At 49.4% G+C, this 21,169-nt stretch overlaps 1 protein-coding gene across 5 annotated transcripts in view; it reads left to right on the top strand.

The window, feature by feature from the left end:
* LOC147630481 (UDP-glucose 4-epimerase GEPI48-like) overlaps window positions 1-19,875 on the top strand; it is a 30,137-nt gene extending 10,262 nt beyond the window's left edge. For 2 of the 5 annotated variants that reach the window (XM_086810363.1, XM_086810364.1), the window contains exons 8-11: window positions 8,749-8,830; window positions 18,951-19,033; window positions 19,128-19,219; window positions 19,384-19,875. In XM_086810363.1, the coding sequence (XP_086666489.1) occupies window positions 8,749-8,830; window positions 18,951-19,033; window positions 19,128-19,219; window positions 19,384-19,477 (351 nt within the window). In that variant the 3' untranslated portion in view covers window positions 19,478-19,875. Of the gene's footprint in view, window positions 1-8,748; window positions 8,834-18,950; window positions 19,034-19,127; window positions 19,220-19,383 lie in introns of all 5 variants that reach the window. The other 3 variants (XM_086810361.1, XM_086810362.1, XM_086810365.1) reach the window with 2 other exon arrangements.
* Window positions 19,876-21,169: the final 1,294 nt, after the last annotated feature.

Below are 21,169 nucleotides of genomic sequence, written 5' to 3'. Positions count from 1 at the left end.
CTCATGCCAGGTGCCTACAAGATGGTTCTTTGAGCTGAGACTCAGTATGCTCGTGGGCAGGGAGGTTGACATTGTCCTCCTCTAGCAGTCACCTCATGACATGTTCCCACAAGATTCTTCCAGTCTTTGGTTCTGGCCACGAGTGTAATCAGGGGTTGTGCCTGCATATCTGTCGTTGCCCACGTGCCACAGCAAGTGGTAGATTTTGTGGATCTTGTCAAAGGGCTGGGAGACATCCTAGGGAGGCAAGGTCAGAACATATCAAAGATTATTAAGCCAAGGGCCTGCACCCTGCAGTGGATATCATTGTTTATGGAAATTCACTGTTTTTGTAAGGTCAGGACCATGGAGATTATTGAGCTGCAGATTTTGACCCGCCTCTGCACTGGAGATGCTTTGATGGAGATCAGTCAACGAGCATGCAATGAGCAATGTATAGTAACAATGGAGTTGTGATTTCCATTTCCTAATGTTTTCACAGCGTAAACCCCACTAATTTTCTCCACTATGTTTTGATTTCTCAAAATTTCTACCTAAAGTTTCTCCTCTTTTTTTACTCAAATTTTGCTCCTCCTTTTTTTCTCTTTCTAATTTTTCTTTTCATTTGTATTATATACTGGTAAAGGCCTTCTGTTTTCAAGCTATTTCCATTTCCTAGTTTCAGACCATTTCTGTCAGCCGTTGCTGTCCCCATTCCCCTGAGTCCATTCACAGAGAACTCGAGACAAGGTATGGGGTTTCTTTGTGCTAGATTTTGGTTCTCCTCCAGAATCCACTAATATCCCCAAAGGAAGTAAGTTTGTTAGAATATGATTTATTCAGTTATTCTGTTATCCTGCTCAACCTTCTGGCATATCTGGTGGCCTGTTAGGATCTTTTCATGGGTGTCAGACATTCAAATAGATCTGCCATTGACCAAAAGGAAAAGTCCTAGACATCTGATGCTCGCGCGACTTGGTGACATGCCCGTAGCTCGCTGAAGCTCCCGCCTCCACCCTGCACTGCGCGCCCGCCTGTACGCCCCCCCTCTCTCTGTCGCCTGTTCGCCTCCCACCTCTCCGCCTGTTCGCCTCTTCACCCCCCGCCTGCCTTCGCTCCCCTCTTCTCGCTGCTGCGCCCCCTCCTGCCTCGCTGCTGCGCCTCCCCCCTCCTCGCCATTTCGTCCCCCCCCTCCTAGCCGCCTCTTCGTATATTCGCCCCCAACCCCCTCTTCGCCTGTTCGCCCCCCCTCCCCTTGGTCGCCTGTTCGCCCCCCACCTTTCCGCCTGTTCGCGCCCGCCCCCCTTCAGCAGCGCCCCGCCTCCCCTCCCTTTCGCTTTGTTGCCGCCCCCCCCCCCCCCCCCCCCCCCCCGGGCTTCTCCTTCGTTTTCCCCCTCTCCCTCCTCTTTCGTGCTGTTGTTCACCCCTAGGGGGTTTTGTTTTTCTTCATTTTCATCCGGTCTTCCGCCTCTTTGGGTGCAGCCCGTTTCTTGCAGGTTTTCCGCATTCGCCTCGCCTTCGCCTGAGCTTCAGACTCTGATGGAGACTCCTCCCGCCTCGCCTCAGAGGGACTCACCCGCAGCCCCCTCGCCCGCCCCCGAGGACATCCCCATCAGGCTTTCTCTTTCACCGGAAGAGGAAGCGAGCCTCACTGCAGAGGTGGAACGCCTCCAGGCTCATTCCACCATCTGCCGTATAGTCGGCACTCGCCCCAGCAGAGGGGAGATCAGGGATCTTCTTCAGGCTCGCCTTCTTGCAGATGTGGGCAAGATCCTGGATGTACAGCTCCTGGGCCAGGGCGATTATCAGATCGAGTTCGAGGCCGCCCAGAGTGTTGCCAAGGTCCTTGCCATGAGTCCTCTGGACATCAGGGGTGCTCGGGCTTTCTTCAGACCTTGGCAGCATGGATTTGACCCAGCAGCGGCGGAGCAGGGAGAGCGCCTCTTCCATATTACAGTTTGTTTCCCTGGTCTCCGCCGGGAGTATCTTCCGCTCCTCCCCAGGCTCGGAGCATTGGTGGGCTCGGTACTAGAGACGGGCCCCTCAGCAGCTTCAGTGGTGGCCAGAGCAGCTGGGCTTACTTCGGTCAGAGTGTTGGTGTCTGACATCTCCTCCCTTCCTAAGGTCATTCAGCTACCTAGGATAGGGGGGGGGTGGATAGATCAGAGAGTGGAGTTCTCAGGGCTCCCGAACCAGTGCTTCATTTGCAGGCAGGTCGGTCATCTGGCCAAGGCCTGCCCTCGCAGGAGACCTCGACCCTCACCACAGCAGCAGGCTACTGATGGCCCGCCCACAGATTCGGCTCGGCAGGCTGCCTCAGGGATACCTGCTCAGGCCACAGAGACCTCGGAGTGGCAGCCTGGACAGGGGCGCCGCCGAGGGAGACAGCCACAGCAGCACGCACAGAGACCGCTGCAGTAGTAGCCACAGTCTCAGCCTCACTGGGTTCCCGTGAGGAACAGCTTTGCTCCCCTTCAGGAGGAGACCCCTGCAGCGACCGAGGACCAGGAGATGCCAGCTCCCCCTTCTTCACCCCCCCCCACCCCCGTCCCCTCCCACCGCCTCGCTTCCACCTTCGCCTCCTCCCGCCCCCGCTCCGGTTTCGGCAGCGGCTCCCTCTCCACCTCCCTCGCCTCCCCCTCCGCCCGCCTCACCTTCCCGGGAGACCCTGGCAGTTCCCTGGCGCTCACCTGCAGTCCGGAGAGCGCTGAGCACTGACCTCGCTCGAGCATCACAGAGGAGACCTATGCCGATTAGGGCCTCACGGATTTCATCTATCCGCAGTCGGCTGAGTCGCCTTGGCATTAGACAGCGCTCGGAGGCCTTTGATTATACCTTTACACGGCTTTTTGGAGCAGAGGGCCCCCATGAGCCAGCACCCATTCGAGTTCATGTAGTGATACCTCCGGCCCGCGGGGAGGAGGCACTAGACTCAGCGGTGGCCTTCTCGTTCCCTCTATGTGGACCTTGTGATCGGGAGTGGACTCTAGAGCTCGCTCTCAGCACTTTGAAGACTCAAGCAGTTGAGTTTTCTCACCACATGAGCGATCTGGAGGTGACTGATGTGATAGGCCGACTTTGGGAGTTGGCTCATTTTTTCTTGGATCCCGGGAGTGTGGATACCTCAGGGATTCGGCATTTGGTCGTGCGCATAGTGGCAGACTTGGCACGCAACCCTGGATATGTGAGTATACACGAGGTTTCTCTGTCAGAGCAGGAGGCAGTCGCCACGGGCCACAGCCACTGGCGCCTGATCCGGGATTCTTGCAGTACACCGGGTGGGCAGATTCGCAGCCGTTCGGATGGGGACTACTCTCCATCCAAGCCGCTTGCGAAGGCCCGCCGTACGGCTGAGACAGCATCCACCTCAGCAGGGCATCCATGAGGATCATCTCATGGAATGTACAGGGCCTTGGCGGAGCACACTTTATACGCTATCGAGGTTGCTTGAGGCAGGAGCTTCAGAGATGCCTGGTTGGTGGCAGCATTGACATTTTGATGATGCAGGAGCACCACTTGGGTGAGAGCAGGATCCGGAGATATGGTTCAATGATGCCTGGTAGATGGGACACTTTTTGGTCTGCAGGGTTTGGTCCTTTGGGTGGACAGGGAGGAGTATGCATGGTTATTGCAGATCTATGGCGGCAGGCCATTGTGGATCGAGGGATCATTGTGCCTGGTAGAGCACAGTATGTCATTCTGAGGATGCATGATGAGCTATTGGGTGTGCTCAACATCTATGCGCCCAATCATGCTAGTGCCAGAGCAGAGTTCTGGACTCAGGTTACAGATGCATTGCCAGAGGCCGCACATTGGTGTGTTGGGGGAGACTTCAACATGCTTGAGGACCCGGCAGATAGGGTGGGAGGCAGTCATGTTACAGTGCACGGCACGGAGCTTGCAGCTTGGGACCGGTTTTGCATGTCACTGAGGATCACTGATGCATGGCAGCATGGGGCTTTCTCCCGGTCTCAGGACAGTCTTAGTTTCTCTCGGTCGGATCGCCGGCAGGGAGGGACTAATCTATCACGGATTGATCGCTTTTATGTGGACGACTGGTTAGGGGAGCGAGGGGGCTCCGTCGGCATTCTCGCTGGCACCTCATTTTCAGATCATGCGCCAGTTATATTGACATTGGAGGAGGGGACACGGGAGCCCAGCTTGCAGTTGAGGATCCCAGAGAGGGTACTTGCAGATCCCAGTCTCGCTGAGGACATTGAGAGAATCTGGCATGATAGTCAGTGCTCTGACCAGGATGCAGCGGGCCAGTGTGCCCAGGGACTCATTGATCTTAGCTCTTTTCTACACGCTGCAGCTTTGACACGATTGGGAGAGATTCGCGAGCGGGAGCAACGGCTGAGACGCAGCCTTGCTTCGCTACAGCGCCTTCAGGAGCAGCAGCCTGCATGTGAGTGGGTGGCGTCCCAGCTGAGCCAGGCACGCCAGGAGGTTAGAGAGGTAGAGGAGCAGAGACATGAGTTTTACTATCGTCGTCAGGCCTCTCAGTGGACGCAGCTTGGTGATAGAGTGACTGGGGAGTTTTTTGAGATCACTGGACCCCGTCATGCGCGAGCAGGAGTCCGCCAGCTTGGTAGACCGGATGGATCGATAGCTACTGAGCTCGGGGAGATCAGAGCCATTGCCACTGCTTTTTATAGTGACCTGCTTTCAGCGGAGCCAACCACTGAGGATCGAGATGTTTGCAGACAGACTGTGTGGGCCCATGTGCAGAGGAGGGTCACAGACCATATGCGCACAGTTCTAGGTGCGCCTCTGTCAGAGATTGAGCTTGCCGAGGCCTTGAGGGTCCTGCCGCGACATAGTTGCCCAGGGGAGGACGGACTGACGCCGGCCTTTTTTATGCGCTGTTGGGACCTTTTGGGGCCAGGCCTCCGCAGGGGCTTTCAGCATGTTTTGGACACTGGGGTGATGCCGCAGAGCTTTTCAGAGGGCTTGATCTATCTTATCCCCAAGGGGGAGGGAGTATCAGATGACATTCGGCATTGGAGGCCTATTACGATCCTCAATACTGTCTACAAGGTCTTAGCAAAGGCCTTGAGTTTGAGGATCCAGCCCTTCCTGGGGGAGTTGATTCATGCTACTCAGACAGGATTTGTCAAGGAGCGCAGTATCCTTGACAACATCTTTACTTTCTGGGAGGCGACGGCCCGAGCTAGGTTTCTTGGCGAGGACTTGGTCGTGATGCTTCTCGATTTTGAGAAGGCATACGATAGAGTTGATTGGGGTTTCTTAGAGGGCACTATGCTTCGCCTGGGCTTTGAGCCAGGATGGATCAGAGGGGTGGCAGCTCTGTATTCCACAGCTCGCAGCCAGGTGCTGATTGCAGGAGGTCGGGGGCCGAGTTTTGAGCTGACCAGATCAGTCCGTCAGGGGTGTCCTCTCGCCCCTTTCCTTTTTCTCTTCTTTGCGGAGGCTATGAGTATGTATTTGACGGCAGAGGAGGTTGGTTTGAGAGGACTTCAGCTCCCAGTCCGGGGGGAGGACCTGCTTGATGCTGAGTTTGCAGACGACACGGGCTTATTTTTGCATGGCCAAGAGGCCAATCTTATTCGGGCAGAGCAGTCGCTCCAGGTTTTTAGTGCAGCTTCGAGAGCATTGATCAATTGGCGCAAGACAGTGGCCTTTTGGATCAGTAGTGCTCCCACTCCGGCATGGAGCCCGGACCCCGGTTTTAGATGGATTCCTCCAGGCACAGCAGTGCGGTATTTGGGATGCCAGATTGGCCTCGATTTGTCACCTGAGCAGCAGATTGCCCCGCTTCTTCTGAGCATTCGGAAGAAGCTATTGTATTGGAGTACAGCTTGACTATCCTTGGCTGGGAGGGTGGTGGTGGCAAATCAGGTGCTGTTAGCGACCATGTGGTACATTACGTCTTGCTGGATTTTCTCGAGCTCTTGCATCAGCCAGGTTCAGAGGCTGATCAGGAACTTTCTGTGGTCTGGGCGGGACGGTCAGCCAGCTCGGGCAAAGGTTGCATGGGCAGTTATTACACTTCCGCTGGCTCAGGGCGGTTTGGGCATTATAGATCCAGTCGATCAGAGTAGAGCCTTATTGGGGAAGCTTATTGTTCGGGGGTTGCTTCCAGGCGCTGAGCCTTGGAAAGAGCTCCTCTTGCAGCGACTGCAGGCCCGGGCTCCCCCTGCAGGGGGTACTTGGGCACCAGAGATTCGCTGGATCTTCATAGAGATGAGGAGGACAGGCCTCAGTAGAGGATGGGAGGACAGATTTGCTTTGAGTATCCTGAGAGCTTGGGAGCTGCTGAGACCGGGGCTCTCTCAGCGGCCTCCTTCTTGTGTTGAGGAGCGGGCCAGGCAGCCGCTCATCTGGAGCCCAGCGGTTCGTACAGAGCAGGGTCATATGCTGGGTTCTCGACCTCGTCTAGCCTGGGGACCTTTAGCGGCAGGCCCAGCTCGTAGTTTTGGAGACTGGCAGGCTTTCTGCAGTCTACCAGAGGAGACCCAGGTGGAGAGGCTGGGTCACTTCAGAGGGGGGTTGATTATGAGGGATGATATTCAGGAGGCACTTACAGAGGAGTGGTTCACGCCTCTCGAGCCTGTGGCCCCACGGTGGATGGGAGCCTTTACACAGTTGGAGATCCTGATTGCTGTCAGAGCTAGCACTGAGGATGGCAGATGCCTCTATTATGAGATTCAGGATGAGGGCAGACTCCAGAGAGTGGAGGTGGAGTCGCCTTTGGTTGCAGAGTGCACCTTTCAAAGGATTCGGGTAGTGGCTGCCGCTTCTCGGAAGTGGCATATTGACCCCGACCCTGCTGATGTGCTCCCGGATTGGCGCATATGGGCATATGTAGCGCGCCCTTGGCCCGGCTACAGTGGGACCCCGGGGAGTACGAGTGGCATGATCCTTATGCATCCCTTGAGGCCACAGAGATCACCTTTTTCCAGTATACTGTTCGGTTGGGACGGCATATTTTGACGGCGAGGAGGACGGTTTCTCCAGCGGCAGCGGGGCATTGGCGATTGCAGGGACTATCACAGGAGTTCCTTGAGGATTTCTGGGCTCGGCTCTGGGCTAGTCGACAGGCCCGCAGGATTTCGGCTTTTCAGTGGCTGGTCGCCCACAGGGGCTCAGCAGTTGGCACTTGGCTTGTTTACAGCGGTCTTCCGGCGGCCTGCGTCCGATGCGGCCACCCTATGGAGACACAGAGACATTGCCTTTGGGACTGCCCTCAGGCACAGCAGATTTGGCTGCGGATGCTACGTATTCTGGCCCCCCTCTCTCCAGAGGGTATGTTTACGTGGGGTGCTGCTGCTTGGTCGACTTCGTCAGGGCCTGCTTGGGCTATGAGATGGAGCAGGGCAGTCAGGCCATCAGATTTATTAGGGGCCAGCCTCGCCTGGTTCCGGCACCGGATTTCTCGTCCGCCAGCTGGACACAGGAGAGGGATTTACGATGGGAGCTCCTCAGCAGCCTCACCATCTGGTTCACCTGGAGGGCCCGGTGCTTTACGGCCTTTGAGGGGAGATTAGAGCCACCAGCAGAGACTGTTCGGGGGATTTGGCAGGAGTTGATCCACACCCTGCGAGGACAGTACGACCGCATCCGGGGAGACTCGGATGAGGCGATCTTACGGCGCCAGGCCTTTCACACCACTTGGCGCTGCGGCCCGTTCTACACCCTACACACGGGATCCCCCCGTTGGCACTACAGGCCACCTGTTTGGCTCTTCCCCCCCCCTATTGTATGATTTAGCCGCTCAGTTCTTTAGACTGATGCTTGTATTTTGCAGCACCTAGGGAGAGTCTCCCGGGCTGCCATGATGTATTCACTGCTCTTCTCTCTCTTAGGAGCAGGAGAGATCTTTTGTAGCCCTACGGGCGTTTTTACATAACTAATGAAAGGATCTTTTCTCGGAAAAAAAAAAAAATAGATCTGCCATTAAGGCTTCAAAGCATTTTTGACAGTCTTCTATGCATGTAAATTTCTTTTGGTGTAGAATCTTAAAGAGACTCTTGCTTTTCTGATAGTATTGAAGGATACGATTCTAAAGCAATATAGTCTTCTTAACAACTTTTTCAGTTCGCTTAAGGATGTGGGTCATGTGGATATGTTTGTGCCAGCCGCTAAGGTTGGGTCCAATTTTTTTTCCCAGGACTATGGCACAATGGCCACTTTCAGAGAGGGGTAGATTAACCCATTCCTCAAGCAAATCATGTACGACCAACAAAACTTAGCAAAGGCCCCGTCTCAGGTTGAGCAGCAGTTTGGCCTTTTCTTGCAAGCCTCTTAGTTTTTGTGTGGTATTGGTACTTGGAGCTGTCCAGCAGGTTTGGCACTTGAGTTCTCATTGTCTTTCTGCTAGAACCCTAGTTCCATTGCACTTGGGTAGCTGATGATTGCACAAAGCCTGTATTATGCACTACCCGCCTCTCCCTTATCATATAGATCTGGTACTCATGACCTAAGTACTCAAGACGAGGCATTTTCGCACACTTGCCAAGAGATGTGGATGGCACTCCATGAAGTCTGGTGTATGCCTGCAGGTCCTATTCTGTGAATTCAGTTTATGACCTATAGCATGCTGTTCTTTCCGGTACATTTATGAACTTTAATCAAACTCTATGGATTCTTTTCTTCCAGTTGTCCAACTATCATATTTTGAAAACATGACTGTCGTGAGCTATACTGACTCTTTGACTCTTAGCATTGTTTAATTTCAGCAAACATTATCTTGCTTAAGGTAGCTTAACAGTATGATTCATTTGATCTTTTTTTTTTCGGGGACAGGTACGTGATTACATTCATGTAATGGACTTGGCTGATGGACACATTGCAGCTCTTCAAAAACTTTTCACCACACATGACATAGGTGGTGAGATTTTCAGCAAGGTGTTAATAAAAATTTTGTATTATACCTTATCTAGGGTTAAAGTGTGTACCCCTGTCTCCCAAAAGCTGGCTATACTGGCGGTTTTTTTCAGACACAGTTTAAACATTTCTTGGCTGAGACTCAATGGTTCACAAATGCTAATCTCACAGAATTCCAAATGAGACAGGCACATACCTCCTCCGAGTTGTAGAACCCTGGCTTGAGTCCATGAAAAAGCCAACACAATCATGCACGTACATAAAAGTAACACCAACTAGAGGCAAGCACAATCTCAGCAGAAAATCATAGCTCCAGTGGAACCTTAGGCACAAACCATACACGTACTGTTCAAACCCTGGTGCCCCATACCTTTGGAGGCCACTTTCCAAGTTTGTGGATAGAGCTCGGTCATAGCTTGAATTGGGTCCTAGTCTCCACTCACTCGAATAGGCTTGGAGTGCATAGTTAAAGCAATGTCTAAAAAAAGCAGTCTCAAGTCACTTTGCACTCAAACCAATAATTATAGACTCAGTAATATAGTTAAAACCAGTTCCTTGAGGTACTTGCCAGTCTCTCTGCTAAGGCAGACCAGCAAAGGAAGTTTGTGGGGATGTAGACCACTTCTGGTGTGGCTGATGCCAAGCTCAGTAAGGACAGAATCCATACTTGTAGGCCAAATAACTTCAGAACACCATTGGTAAGAAAGGCAGGCATGCAAACGTCTTTGGACAGTGGGGATTAAAAAGGAAAAGAAGCATTGAGATCAAAATGGGTCTGGTTGAGATTAATCTGCACTGCTCGGGTTTTTTTTTTTTTTTTCAGAAAAGAGACTTCTTTCAAGTTATATAAAGATCTTTACAAAAAAAGACATGAGCTGGAGGAGCCCCCTCGTCCCTGTGTACTGTGCAAAACCCCCTCCCCTCCTGTGCTCTGCCGCGGGCTGCGCCCCCTCCCTCGCCCTGTCGTGCTGCCCCCTTCCTGCCCTGTGCTGCCCTCCTCTGCCACTTGGCTGCCTCCTCCTTCAGCCTACCAGGCATTAGCTCCCCTCCCCTTCTCCTGCGCTGCCTCCCCTCCCATCTGTACGCCTTCAGCCCCCTGCCCTCTTCTCCGCTTCCGCGCCCCTTCATACTCCTTGCACCGTCCTCCTATCTGCCACCGCTTGCTTATCCTCGTCCCCTTCTTGCTTCTGTCCTCCCTTCCTCCTCCTCCTCAATCTTCCCTTTGCCCGCCTTCTGGCTCCGCCTCCTTTTTCTCCTCCTCCTCATCCTTTCCCTCTTTTGTTTCCCCCCCCGGCCTTCGTTGGTGTTGGAACAGTTTTTTGGACAAGGTTTTGTTCTTCTTGTGGCTTGGTTCGCGTGGCTTTTGGTCCTTAACCCCCAGGAGGACTCCATGGCAGCCGCTCCGATAACCCTGACTGAGGTCACCCCTCCTTGCCCATCTTTTTCTGAAGTGGACCTCCAGCTCCTCGCATCAACAGTCACATCCTTGGACGCCTCCACCTTGGTTTGCAAGATTGTGGGTAGCCGTGCGGTGCGCGAAAACTCAGGGATCTTTTGCAGGCTGGCCTCATCGCTGAGCGGAGAAAGATTACTGATATTCGTCCTCTTGGGCGCAAATACTACCAAGTGTAGTTTCATTCACCTATGGTATCGGATTGAGTCATGCGGCTGAGCCCCGTCGCACTACGAATGGCCCAAGCCTTCTTTGCGAGGTGGCAGTGTAAAGTCCTCACAGGACTATGCCCATGGATTTTCTGACATAGAACCATTGTGGAACAAGATAGAGGACATACCTGAACGTCAAATACAATGCAATGACCACGATAGATTGTGGCTAGCAACTTGCCACCCAACCGTGGGTTCAATACCTCAAACCACCCCCAAGCCTGAGGTTAGATAGTCACTGATGACTTCAGAGTAGCATCGCATACCACGAGACACTAGCCACCCGTTGACAGCTCCATGGCCATTAGATCCTACACGCTCTATAGTAGCCCCAGGCTACCACGTGGCTCCTTGATCTCTTGTGTGTAATAAGTGACCCCAAGGTCCCTTAAAGTAATAACCCCACTATAAGTGGCCCGCTTTTATTTATGAAGCTTTCATGCTTTATTTATAAGCTTTTAGCCAATATTTATTAGCCCTAGGCTATTATTTATAAGCTCTTAGCCAATCTAGACCTCTTCTTGCTAGCGCCCTTAGTCCACGTGTGAACCCTCCTTGGCTAAGCCTTAACTCTAATTATGGGTTAACCCTAACCCTAATCCTAGGTTAGTCCACGTGTTAATTCCATGTGTTTTGTGCCCTAGCCCTAGGCCGCGGGATGTAACATACTTTCCCCCTTAATTTAATGTGTGTCCATGCGAATGCATAAGGAGAAAAAGCTTCTATAAACAAATCCTCAGATCCGAACATCCATCTATAGCATCTGCCTAAGTCTACTGCCTCTTATCTAAGCCAGAATGTGATAGTTTCACCAGAACAACCCAAGTACAGAATTATAGCACAACGTGTCTATCATACCAAACAGTATCTTGCATTAGTTGTCGGCAAATACTAGTCCACTTAATGCAAAAACAAGTGTCATGTGGCGCCTTTAGTACAATATTCCAATCAGAAAATCTCCCCTATCCAATCCTCATCTAGACTGAACGAAGATCATAAATCCAGACTCTTAGGAGTCATCCATCATGCTTTGAGTCATCCCCTGGAACATAACCATTCCGGATGCCCATTAATCCTTGAGTAGCTTGTCATCCCTTGGAACATAACCATTCCGGATGTCCATTACTCTTTGTGTAACTTGACTAGTTTATCGTACCACTCTTTCTCTCACTCCCCTAAATTGGGAATGAACATGTCCTCATGTAGAGGCCCTACTTCCAAAAGCAAATAAGGAAGAAAAACATAATCAACCCCTAACATGTTTGTAGCTACAGCCCTTCGAACAAGTGGGATTCCATGTGACTCGAAAATCCTAAAATCAAAATAACCCCATGGAACATCCGTTCATGCGAGAGTATTTTTGACCATTGTGATTCATGGCATATGTCCACAAGGTCAACAAAGAACACGCAGCTCTAAATCTGGAACGTGCAACCTGGTCTTAGGCACTTAGTCCTAGATAGAGAAGTTTCAAACTTCTCATCTCTCTCATGTACAATTCCGATGCATCAAAGTTACTTGGCCATCACGAGAGAGTGTGTGAGGAATCACCCTACGGGTAACATGTCACGCTTAGACAACCAAGAAAGTTCCTTATCTTGTTGTCACTCATAGACTAATACTGCCCATCATAGTTACCATAGATTAACTATGCCCAAGCATAGAGCGTTCTAGATCAGAAACCCACGAAGCCTTAGGAAATCCTACATGAGAATACACTCTGGTGTCCCATACCAGGAGAGCACACCCCATATAAAATCCCCGTTGATCATAGGTGAGATGGCCAACTTCTCCCCCTATATCAGACCCTTGAAGCAACCAAATTCCTCTCTAAACACCAAGGTCAAACCTTAGGTCAATTTAGAGAATCAGTCTAATTCATGCAAATTGAAGACCATATTCAGGCCCCAAAACCGTGTCCTTGGCTCCTATAGTCAGCTCCATTGGCTACTGTCTAAGGTCCACCTCCTCGTCTTCCTCCTACTCAGCAGCAGCGTACTTGGGATGCTAGGGATACTCAGGCCCATGCATTGATTGCTCTCTCGTGCCGCAGGCATATCATTCCGCACATTCGTTCTTGCACCATTGCAAAGGGTGCTTGGGATACCTTGGCGGCGTTGTATTTAGGTCGCAATGAGGCTCATGTAGCTTACCTTCGGGGCAAGCTTGAGACTGACCGCATGCTTGAAGGTGACTCTATCGATCAGTATCTTATGCATGTGAAAGACCTACGAGAGCAGCTCATTAACATTGATGATGAAACCTCCCTCATAAATTTGACGGGCGGTAAAACAAACACTCGCACACAAAACACTTCAACACCTTTGAGGACCTGAAAGGGAAAACAAACAGGGGGAGCTAGAGTGCTCTTGCAAACAATACACGGACACCGATTGGCCCCAAAACGCAGTGGTGCCCCTTGCGGTATTTCCACTTCAACACCTTTGAGGACCTGAAAGGGAAAACAAACAGGGGGAGCTAGAGTGCTCCTGCAAACAATACACAGACACCGATTGGCCCCAAAACGCAGCGGCGCCCCTTGCGGTATTTCTTTACTTGATTAAATTTGAGTACAAAGTACAACTTGTAGAATCCTCCACCAATAGGATTCCATCACAGCAAAGCATTCCATAGAGAAGACACACTTGTACGACACCTCCCTGCTTGAAAAGGTCTTCTCCATCTCTACTATGGATCCCACAAACCCTTTCCCAAACAGCAGTAGGGCTGTACCAAACCATATGTCCTTCCCTATAGTCACAGCTTGCATGTAACCTCGAGAAAACTATAACCTGTTCACATGAATCCAAAGACATGTTCTCCACATGAAACCAAAGACTTGTATTCGATAAACCATAGACCTGTATCCATAAACCATAGGCCTGTTTCCTCGTTACCAAAGTCCTATTTCTTCTCGAAAGACCAATGTCCTGTTTCCTTGACAGATAAATCCACATATGCACCATCCAATCACGGTGCCAAAAACCTAGAGAGATGAATACACACAGGTCCAAGATGAAGAGCAACACACATCTCTTCCAAGAACATCGTCCTGTGCATGTGTAGCTTGATCCTCTGCATCCTATTCTCGTAAACAAAACCTGCTTGCGAAGAGAGAGAGAGAGAGAGAGAGAGAGAGAGAAACCCCTTGGCTGTTAGCCCCTCGGTGCCTCCTTCAGCTCACCTCTTTCCAAGAGAGAGATAGAGTCAAGTGTGCTGTTCAGCCCTTGCGTCTTTGTGGCCACCTGCAGTCCTTTTGGCTCCCTGACTGGCTGTAGAGAGTCTCCTGCCTGACGCCCACCTGGCTGCCTGTTGCTGCCCGACTGGCTGCCCGTTGCTGTCCGACTGATCTCCCTGTTACTGGCTGTAGCCCAGCCGCTTGGTGTCCCTCTGCTGGCTGTAGCCCATGCGCAGCAGCACCTGGCTGAAACCCTTGCACAACAACACCTGGCTGAGGTCCACTCGGCGCCCACAGTCCTAAGCAGCCCTGTAACCTATGTGCGCAGCAGCCCTGCAGCCCATGCATAGCAGCACCCTGCTGTGGCCCATGTGCGCGCAGCAGCCTGGTCACCCTTGTGCGCAGCAGCCCGTAGCTTATGTGCGCAGCTGCCTTGCTTGAAGCCCATGCGCAGTAGCCCTGCCTGAAGCCCATGCACACAGCAGCCGCCCTGCTCTTCCACACGTGCAGCCTCCACACGGCAACCTGCATCAAAGGGATGCGCCCGCCGTCACACCATGCGCCACACGATAATGATCCACACGGCGACCCCCCTCCGCGATTCCACCAACCTTCGCCTTATAAAGAGACGATGCGCTTTCTCAAAAACGCCAAAAGCAAGAATTAAAAACGCATGCCCATAATAATACTTTTAAATCATCAAAGGTTTAAAAAACCTTATAAATTTTGAAGTCCCTTTTTGTCCCCTTTCACACTTGGGTTGGCCACACTTATGAATTTCCTTTTCATATCCATTGATGCCTGTCCACACTGTCCATCCCGTGCCCGTGCCCGTGCCCACCTGCTTGTTGTCCAAAGGGAAAAACTCAGGGTCGTAACATACCCCCCTCTTTAAAAATAACAAGCGTCCTCGATTGCACTCAATAACACAGTAAGCATCCAAAAGATTCCCCATATGACCAAAGCAATGCCCCTCCAATGCATCTGGGTGATGAAACAATCATCCTGAACAATAAGGTCACACTGTCACGTCAAAGTGACAAACAACTCTTTCTTGTTCCTTCAGACCTGCAGCAAAAGTCTAAAACCAAGTGGAAACACGTAACCTATGTTAGCCAAAAAAACAAAACCATGCATCATTCTACATATGACAAACATATGCATGACACATATATGCTTTCGCAAACAATATGCTCTTGAAGATGCTCTACCCTCTCCAAAATAACAGTCTCAGGGTTGCTCGCAAGCCTTACACCCATGTATATCCCGTAGGACCCACGACTAATGGTACAACATGAGCATATGAAAGCACTCAATGCATCTAAACTATACATCCACGAAATACTTCCCACATATGTCTCATGGCTATCCCGCACAGGAGTCACACTCAGTGATGCATCCATGAACATAAAAAAAGTACTTGATGTATCATACCAATATACATGCATCTCATCCTGTCATGTGCACAGTGTGTATCTACCGTGTGCTACACGCACACAAGACTGGCGATCAATACGTATGCAAGAGCCCCTAAGATGCTAAATGGATGCAGCTCTCCGATCCTCCGGAAGACTCTTAAGGGTCTGCAAGAACTGTGTATGCACATCTCTCCCATCTTGACCACTGCATGTAACAAGATGCACCAAGTGGCCGACCGGCCTCATCCTTGATGAACTCGTTCCACATAATAGGTTGTCTGGGACACAGGTTCTATACCTTCTTCTCTCACTGAGGGGCTTATCTATCTTATCCCTAAGAGTGGGGATAAGACATTGATTGGCCAGTAGAGACCTATCACCTTACTTCGTACTGCATATAAGATTCTTGCTAAGATAGTGAGCATCAAATTACAGCCAATTTTGCAAGATGTCTCTACCAAGCCCTGAGCCTTGGAAGGATTTTTTCTTGTCTCAAATTTTCTGTGTTGGGAGAGATTGGCTGCCCAGGACACAGTTTTTGTTCACAGAGGCTGATATCAAGGCACCATCTTCCTCTCTTATTGTAGCCATTGTCAGAGCATGGAGAAGCATGAGACCATTTTTGCGACAAAGGCTTCCTAGATCTTTGGATGAGGCTGACCCCCATCTCCTGGAGAACCGATGTGATCTCAACCCCAATCTCATTCCAAGAAGTAACGAAAAAAACAGGGGAGAGGCCATCCTCCCCTGGACACTTACCATGAGGTAAGGCATGAAGAGCATGACTCAACTCCTGCATGGAAAAAGGGGCATCCGGAACGGCACGCATCTCCTCATTGATCAAATGTGGCAATGTCCTCTGTGCCCTATGTCTCAAATCAGAGTGCAGCTCAGCACTAAGAAGTTGGCAATAGAAATCAGTGGCAATCTGTCTAACCATAAGAGGATCTGAGTGAAGAGTGCCATGTGAATCTTGCAATTGCATGACACTATCTCTGGTACGATATAGGCCGTGAGTAGCAAAGAAATTTTTGTTGCATCTGTCACGCATTTAGGTCCAAAAGGATTCTTGGGCATGGTAATGGTACTCCGCACGCTGCTTAAGAGAGTGACCAAGTTCTGCCCTAACCGTACACAGAATCTGCAACCCATTCAACGTGATAGCTCTACATCTAAAAACAAATGATCAGGGATGCGCACATGGGGTGTTGATCCATGGCGACTTGGATCTCTAATGCATAAAACCACTGGGCAATGATCCGATTTAGAGGTGCTTGCAGCAATAAAAGTATGCTCCCCTCTATCGAGCACCCAATCATCCACATAAAATCTGTCTAACCGTGCATAAATACATCCTGCATCCCTTCTCCTATTAGACCATAAATAAAGAAGAGTGGATTGTCTCCTCGAAATGTCATCCTCATGCCAACAATCTCTTCCATGAATGGAGAGTATAAACCTCTCCCAAGACGCTCTTTCAAGGGGATGCACCAAGCCCTCATGTCCACCTCTGTTATCCATTGGCATCTCAACCATGTTAAAATCACACCAATGATCCAATGGTCTGCAAGAGGCATCAACATAGTGAGAGATTTTCAACAGACAATCCTCTCACCTCTATGGTTAGGAGCATAGAGGTTGAGAATACCAATGCGTGTAGTACCCTACATAAGAAGGATCCATTGCGCCCTCGTAGGCAAAATGACACCATGTCCAATGATGCAAGGCAAGACCAAAGCTGAAACAGAGATACAGACACCACCTTTGGTACCAATAGCTGGTGACCAAAAGGTGTGTCCCGAGAGAAGCATGCCTGATCTCCCACACTGATTAGCATCCAGTTTATGCTCTTGCAGGAGCAATACATCCATAGGTCCACCTGTGACTGCACAATGAAGCTGAGTTTTGACACATTGTTTCCGCCGATGCGGAAAAAAGCCGCAAGACCCTAAATGTTCCATGAGACAATCCTCACAAGGACTCAGAGTAGGAACGACCAGATCTCGTGGTCGATGACAGACCCCCTTTAGAGACGGAGGTACATCTCGCATAGGTAAGGGAGGGAAAATCTGACAATGAAAACCTTACCTCTCGTTCCCACTCCGGGGAAAAGCTAGGGCTGGTCCTCAAATCTAGAGAACTACCATGACAAGGCGATTGCGCAACATCATCCTCGAGGATTCTCTGCATCTTCACTATGGAATGGGCTTGCCCTTGCATAGTTACTTGGGGCATGGTTACTTGGGGCATGGTTGCTTGGGCCACCGAGGCTGAGGCAGCCATGGCATATGAGGATGGTGAGGGACTGGCATTGTAGGTTTCTCATCATCGGATCTTGACAGCTCCAATTCCGGTTCCCTCTTGAGTTCACTAGACGCCATGCTCTTGCTAGAGATGGAGACTTGCAACAGTATTTGTGCGTGGCATATTTGGGGAGCTCATTGTAACGAGGTCATTGAGGGTAGTACCCCCACCCCACCAAGGAGTCCATCTGGAGCATATGGCTCAATATCGTTCACACCCTCTATGGACGTTGGAGGAAGCTTCAGGGTGGCTCTGATCGCATGCAAAAGTGCCGCGAGGCCTTCCTGCGGACTTGGCATCACGGCCCATTTCTCAGTCACTGGTGTTGAGCCCCCCTGTGGGTAGCCTGCATGGCTGTTCTTTTCGGTAACTAATAGAGGGATCTCTTCTCGGGGCCACCACCCGGGGGGGGGTATGGGGGGGGAGATCTCAACCAATCAGGGGCACTTTGCTGCTATAAAAGCCCTGTAGGAGTGGAGGAGAAGAAAATACCATGTTCCACTCTCTCATAAATCTTCTGTGTTTTGTTTGCGCAGCTCTAGATGATCCCTGTATACAGGCCAGGTGGCCAAAAGAAGTACACTCCATATACTGCAGATACACTAGGTGTCATAAACATGAATACCCCCCGAAGGCCTCTGAGCATCTGGTCTTCCAGATATGCCATGCCATGAGACTAGCAATAATCTCCCAAGTGGTGTCAATACTCAGCGGAGGAGGTGTGTATCGTAACTGAGGGATATCCTGAAGCAAACATCTCTGAGCTATGCCCCGACGGACAAGAATAACAGGATCTGCATCACTACCCTCAAAAAGAAGCTGTGGGCTAGACTGAGTCAACCATGCAATAACATCCCAAGTAATATATAGCTTGGAATTGGATAGTTGCCCATTCTCAATGCTTGTACATTATGTTCGAGGTGTCCATTGTTTCTAGCATCCATATAAACTAGTAATTCTGGAGCTTATGTCACAACTTGTGTCATGTTATTAGCATTATCTCTTGGCGCAATGATCATGCATTTGTCATTTTCAACACCAGCGAACAAAGAGCTGCAGCCTGCAATACTTTGGCAACCTAGAACACTGAAGGGGACATCTACTTTGGATATCTCACTTTCAACATCAGAGAACATATGCAAGCAACCTGACGTCATTTTGGATATCTGAAGAGCTTGCACCCATGCAACCAAAACAAAAGGGAGCAGAGCTACAGAAGGACAGAGCTGGACGGAAAGCCGGGAATGGATCGTGTCCCGCGAGGGGCAAGCCATGACCCTCAATTGCCCCTCCGCACCCCCTCGGCAGACATACACAAAGGGAATCAAACTTGAGGAGATGAAAATGGGCGTTACTCTGGGATGGGTAGGCCCTTATCAGAGAATTCAACAAGCCATGATACTTGTACCTGGCTCTAACGAGCCTGTAGACTCTTAGCTTTGTTTTTTCCCACTGCCTGATGAGGCCTCGTTCTCTCTCTCTCTCTCAGAAACATGTAAGCTTAGTAATTGATGATGTGCTAACATGTTCAGCTTCATTTGTTGATTTTTCATCAGGTTGCACAGTCTATAACCTAGGAACTGGGCGAGGTACTTCTGTGTTGGAAATGGTTGCTGCCTTTGAGAAAGCATCCGGGAAGGTGGGTGTGTGTGCGCGTGTGGCTTAATATTGTAGAGGCTTAATCTTCGAGCTCTCTTATTTAAAAATGAGTTAAATGCTGTTACTCCTAGCAGAAGATACCTCTAAAGTTTGTTGACCGTCGGCCGGGAGATAGCAGCGAGGTGTATGCTTCGACTGACAAAGCTGAGAGAGAATTGCACTGGAAGTAAGACTTCACCAGCTTCGTGATCTGATAGATGTTAATATGAGATCTTGGGATCCTCTCATGACTGAATTCGCATATTGTCTAAAAAAAATGTGATGTTTATTGGCTCTTTACATGGCTAAATAATGCATAGAGTTTCCTAACATGTGATGCCATTGTTGCAGGGCTCAATACGGGATAGACGAGATGTGCCGTGATCAGTGGAACTGGGCCAACAAAAATCCATGGGGCTACAGGCCTCCGGAATCAAGAAACTAACAAGATGTTAATGCCTTCAGATGCTTTTGATCATTCTTTCACTGTGGTATGATATGCCAACTCTCACAATAGGACCCAAAAAACCCAATCCAACCATCATACAAGTGATTGGTTTGCTTTCTTCCAGTAGTGGTATAAAAAGAACCGTCATTCTCAGATTACCTTGCTTAATGCACACAAAAATATGAGGTGCTTAAGTTCTGTAAGGTGATTATTTTTTCTTGAAAAACGGCTCACTTGGGCAAATTGGCTTTCACCACAGATTGATTAGAGGAACACGAGACCGTGGCTGTACCACTGGCCTGCAAGTATACTTTCATTTTGCATCTTAAAGCTACTTGATATGAGTAAGATGTGAAACTATAATGTTTTACAAATATTAAGGTCCACCTTGACCACACTTACGTTACTAGGACCTAAGTATTATCCTTGTTACGAAGAGTTGTTGCCATGTTTATAAACTACCATAGTACAACTCTAGACATTTGGAAGGTTTCTTTATAAACTACCATAATACAACACCACTATCAAGGATCGCTCCGTACAAAAATTGATGATAGATTTTTATTCATGGTGCATTTTCTTAATCTATAGAATTGGTTTATGATTAGCCCACTGTGGTACTCAAGTAGGCGACAATATCGTGTGTATATTGTTTACTTTGATGTTTAAGTATTATCCATTTTATTTGATGATGTTTACAACGTGCATACGCTTGCTCCAAACGATTTACATATACACTATGGTTAGAAAAATTCACATATCTATATATGTTATGATATTACATCAATACTTATGTAATAATTTCAATACGAGTGACTTTGATCTCAATGATTTGCAAAGAATACCAAATTCCATATCAAAGCCACTATCTTACTTGAAATGCAGTTTACCAAGAATGGACCTTTGACACGCTAGTAGTAACGTCAACACGATTCCTTATGTGTAAATCGACCATTAACAAAAATTCATTGCGATCTTGGTGAGTGGGAGAGTGGATTTAATGCAACCAATCCTATGAAGAATCAGCCTTTTTTCATTATCCATAATGTCAAGCGCTTGGACAAATTCATAGGACTTGCACTTGAGCTACATTGGGAGAGCTATGACATCACCCCATTGATTCAAAAGAGATTTTGGCACAGACTTTGGCACTCATACAAGAGGAGCTAGATCTCCAACTTTTCTTACATGGTGGCCTTTTTGGAGCACAATAGTGCAACATTGCATATGGGGTGTAAAGCTACTCAGCTCTATAGGTCAACTTATGTCCAAACTGAGGAAAGATGCCATTCATGTTACTTGGGGTGCTATTGCTTGGCTCACTCAGTCTGGTCCACAAGTATTTTTTGAGGGTAGAGATCTGGACACCGCCATAATGATATGTAGAAGCACGGCCCAACAATGCATATTCCTCATACATAATATAGACCACCTTTGCAGAGGATTGATACTTTTTTGGGAGCTCATTACCAATATCATAACTTGGTAGATTTGAAGGGCCAACAAGAGCTTGTTGAGAAGATCATTTATGCTCAAATGGATAAGCATGAAAAGTATCAAAGTCTTCAAAGCCTTGGTTGAAAGCAAGCAAGGCATGACAATAGTCATAACCTAGCACGGTTGAAATTGGAACATCAGCCGCCGCAAATAGAGGTGGAGATAAAGAAAGGAAAAAAACACAATTGCAAA

This window comes from Cibotium barometz, chromosome 16 (assembly GCF_041138505.1).
Source record: "Cibotium barometz isolate CiBa-2024 chromosome 16, ASM4113850v1, whole genome shotgun sequence".
Lineage (NCBI taxonomy): Eukaryota > Viridiplantae > Streptophyta > Polypodiopsida > Cyatheales > Cibotiaceae > Cibotium > Cibotium barometz.
The sequence above is the reverse complement of the archived record's forward strand: the minus strand, read 5'-3'. Positions and strand labels throughout refer to the sequence as shown.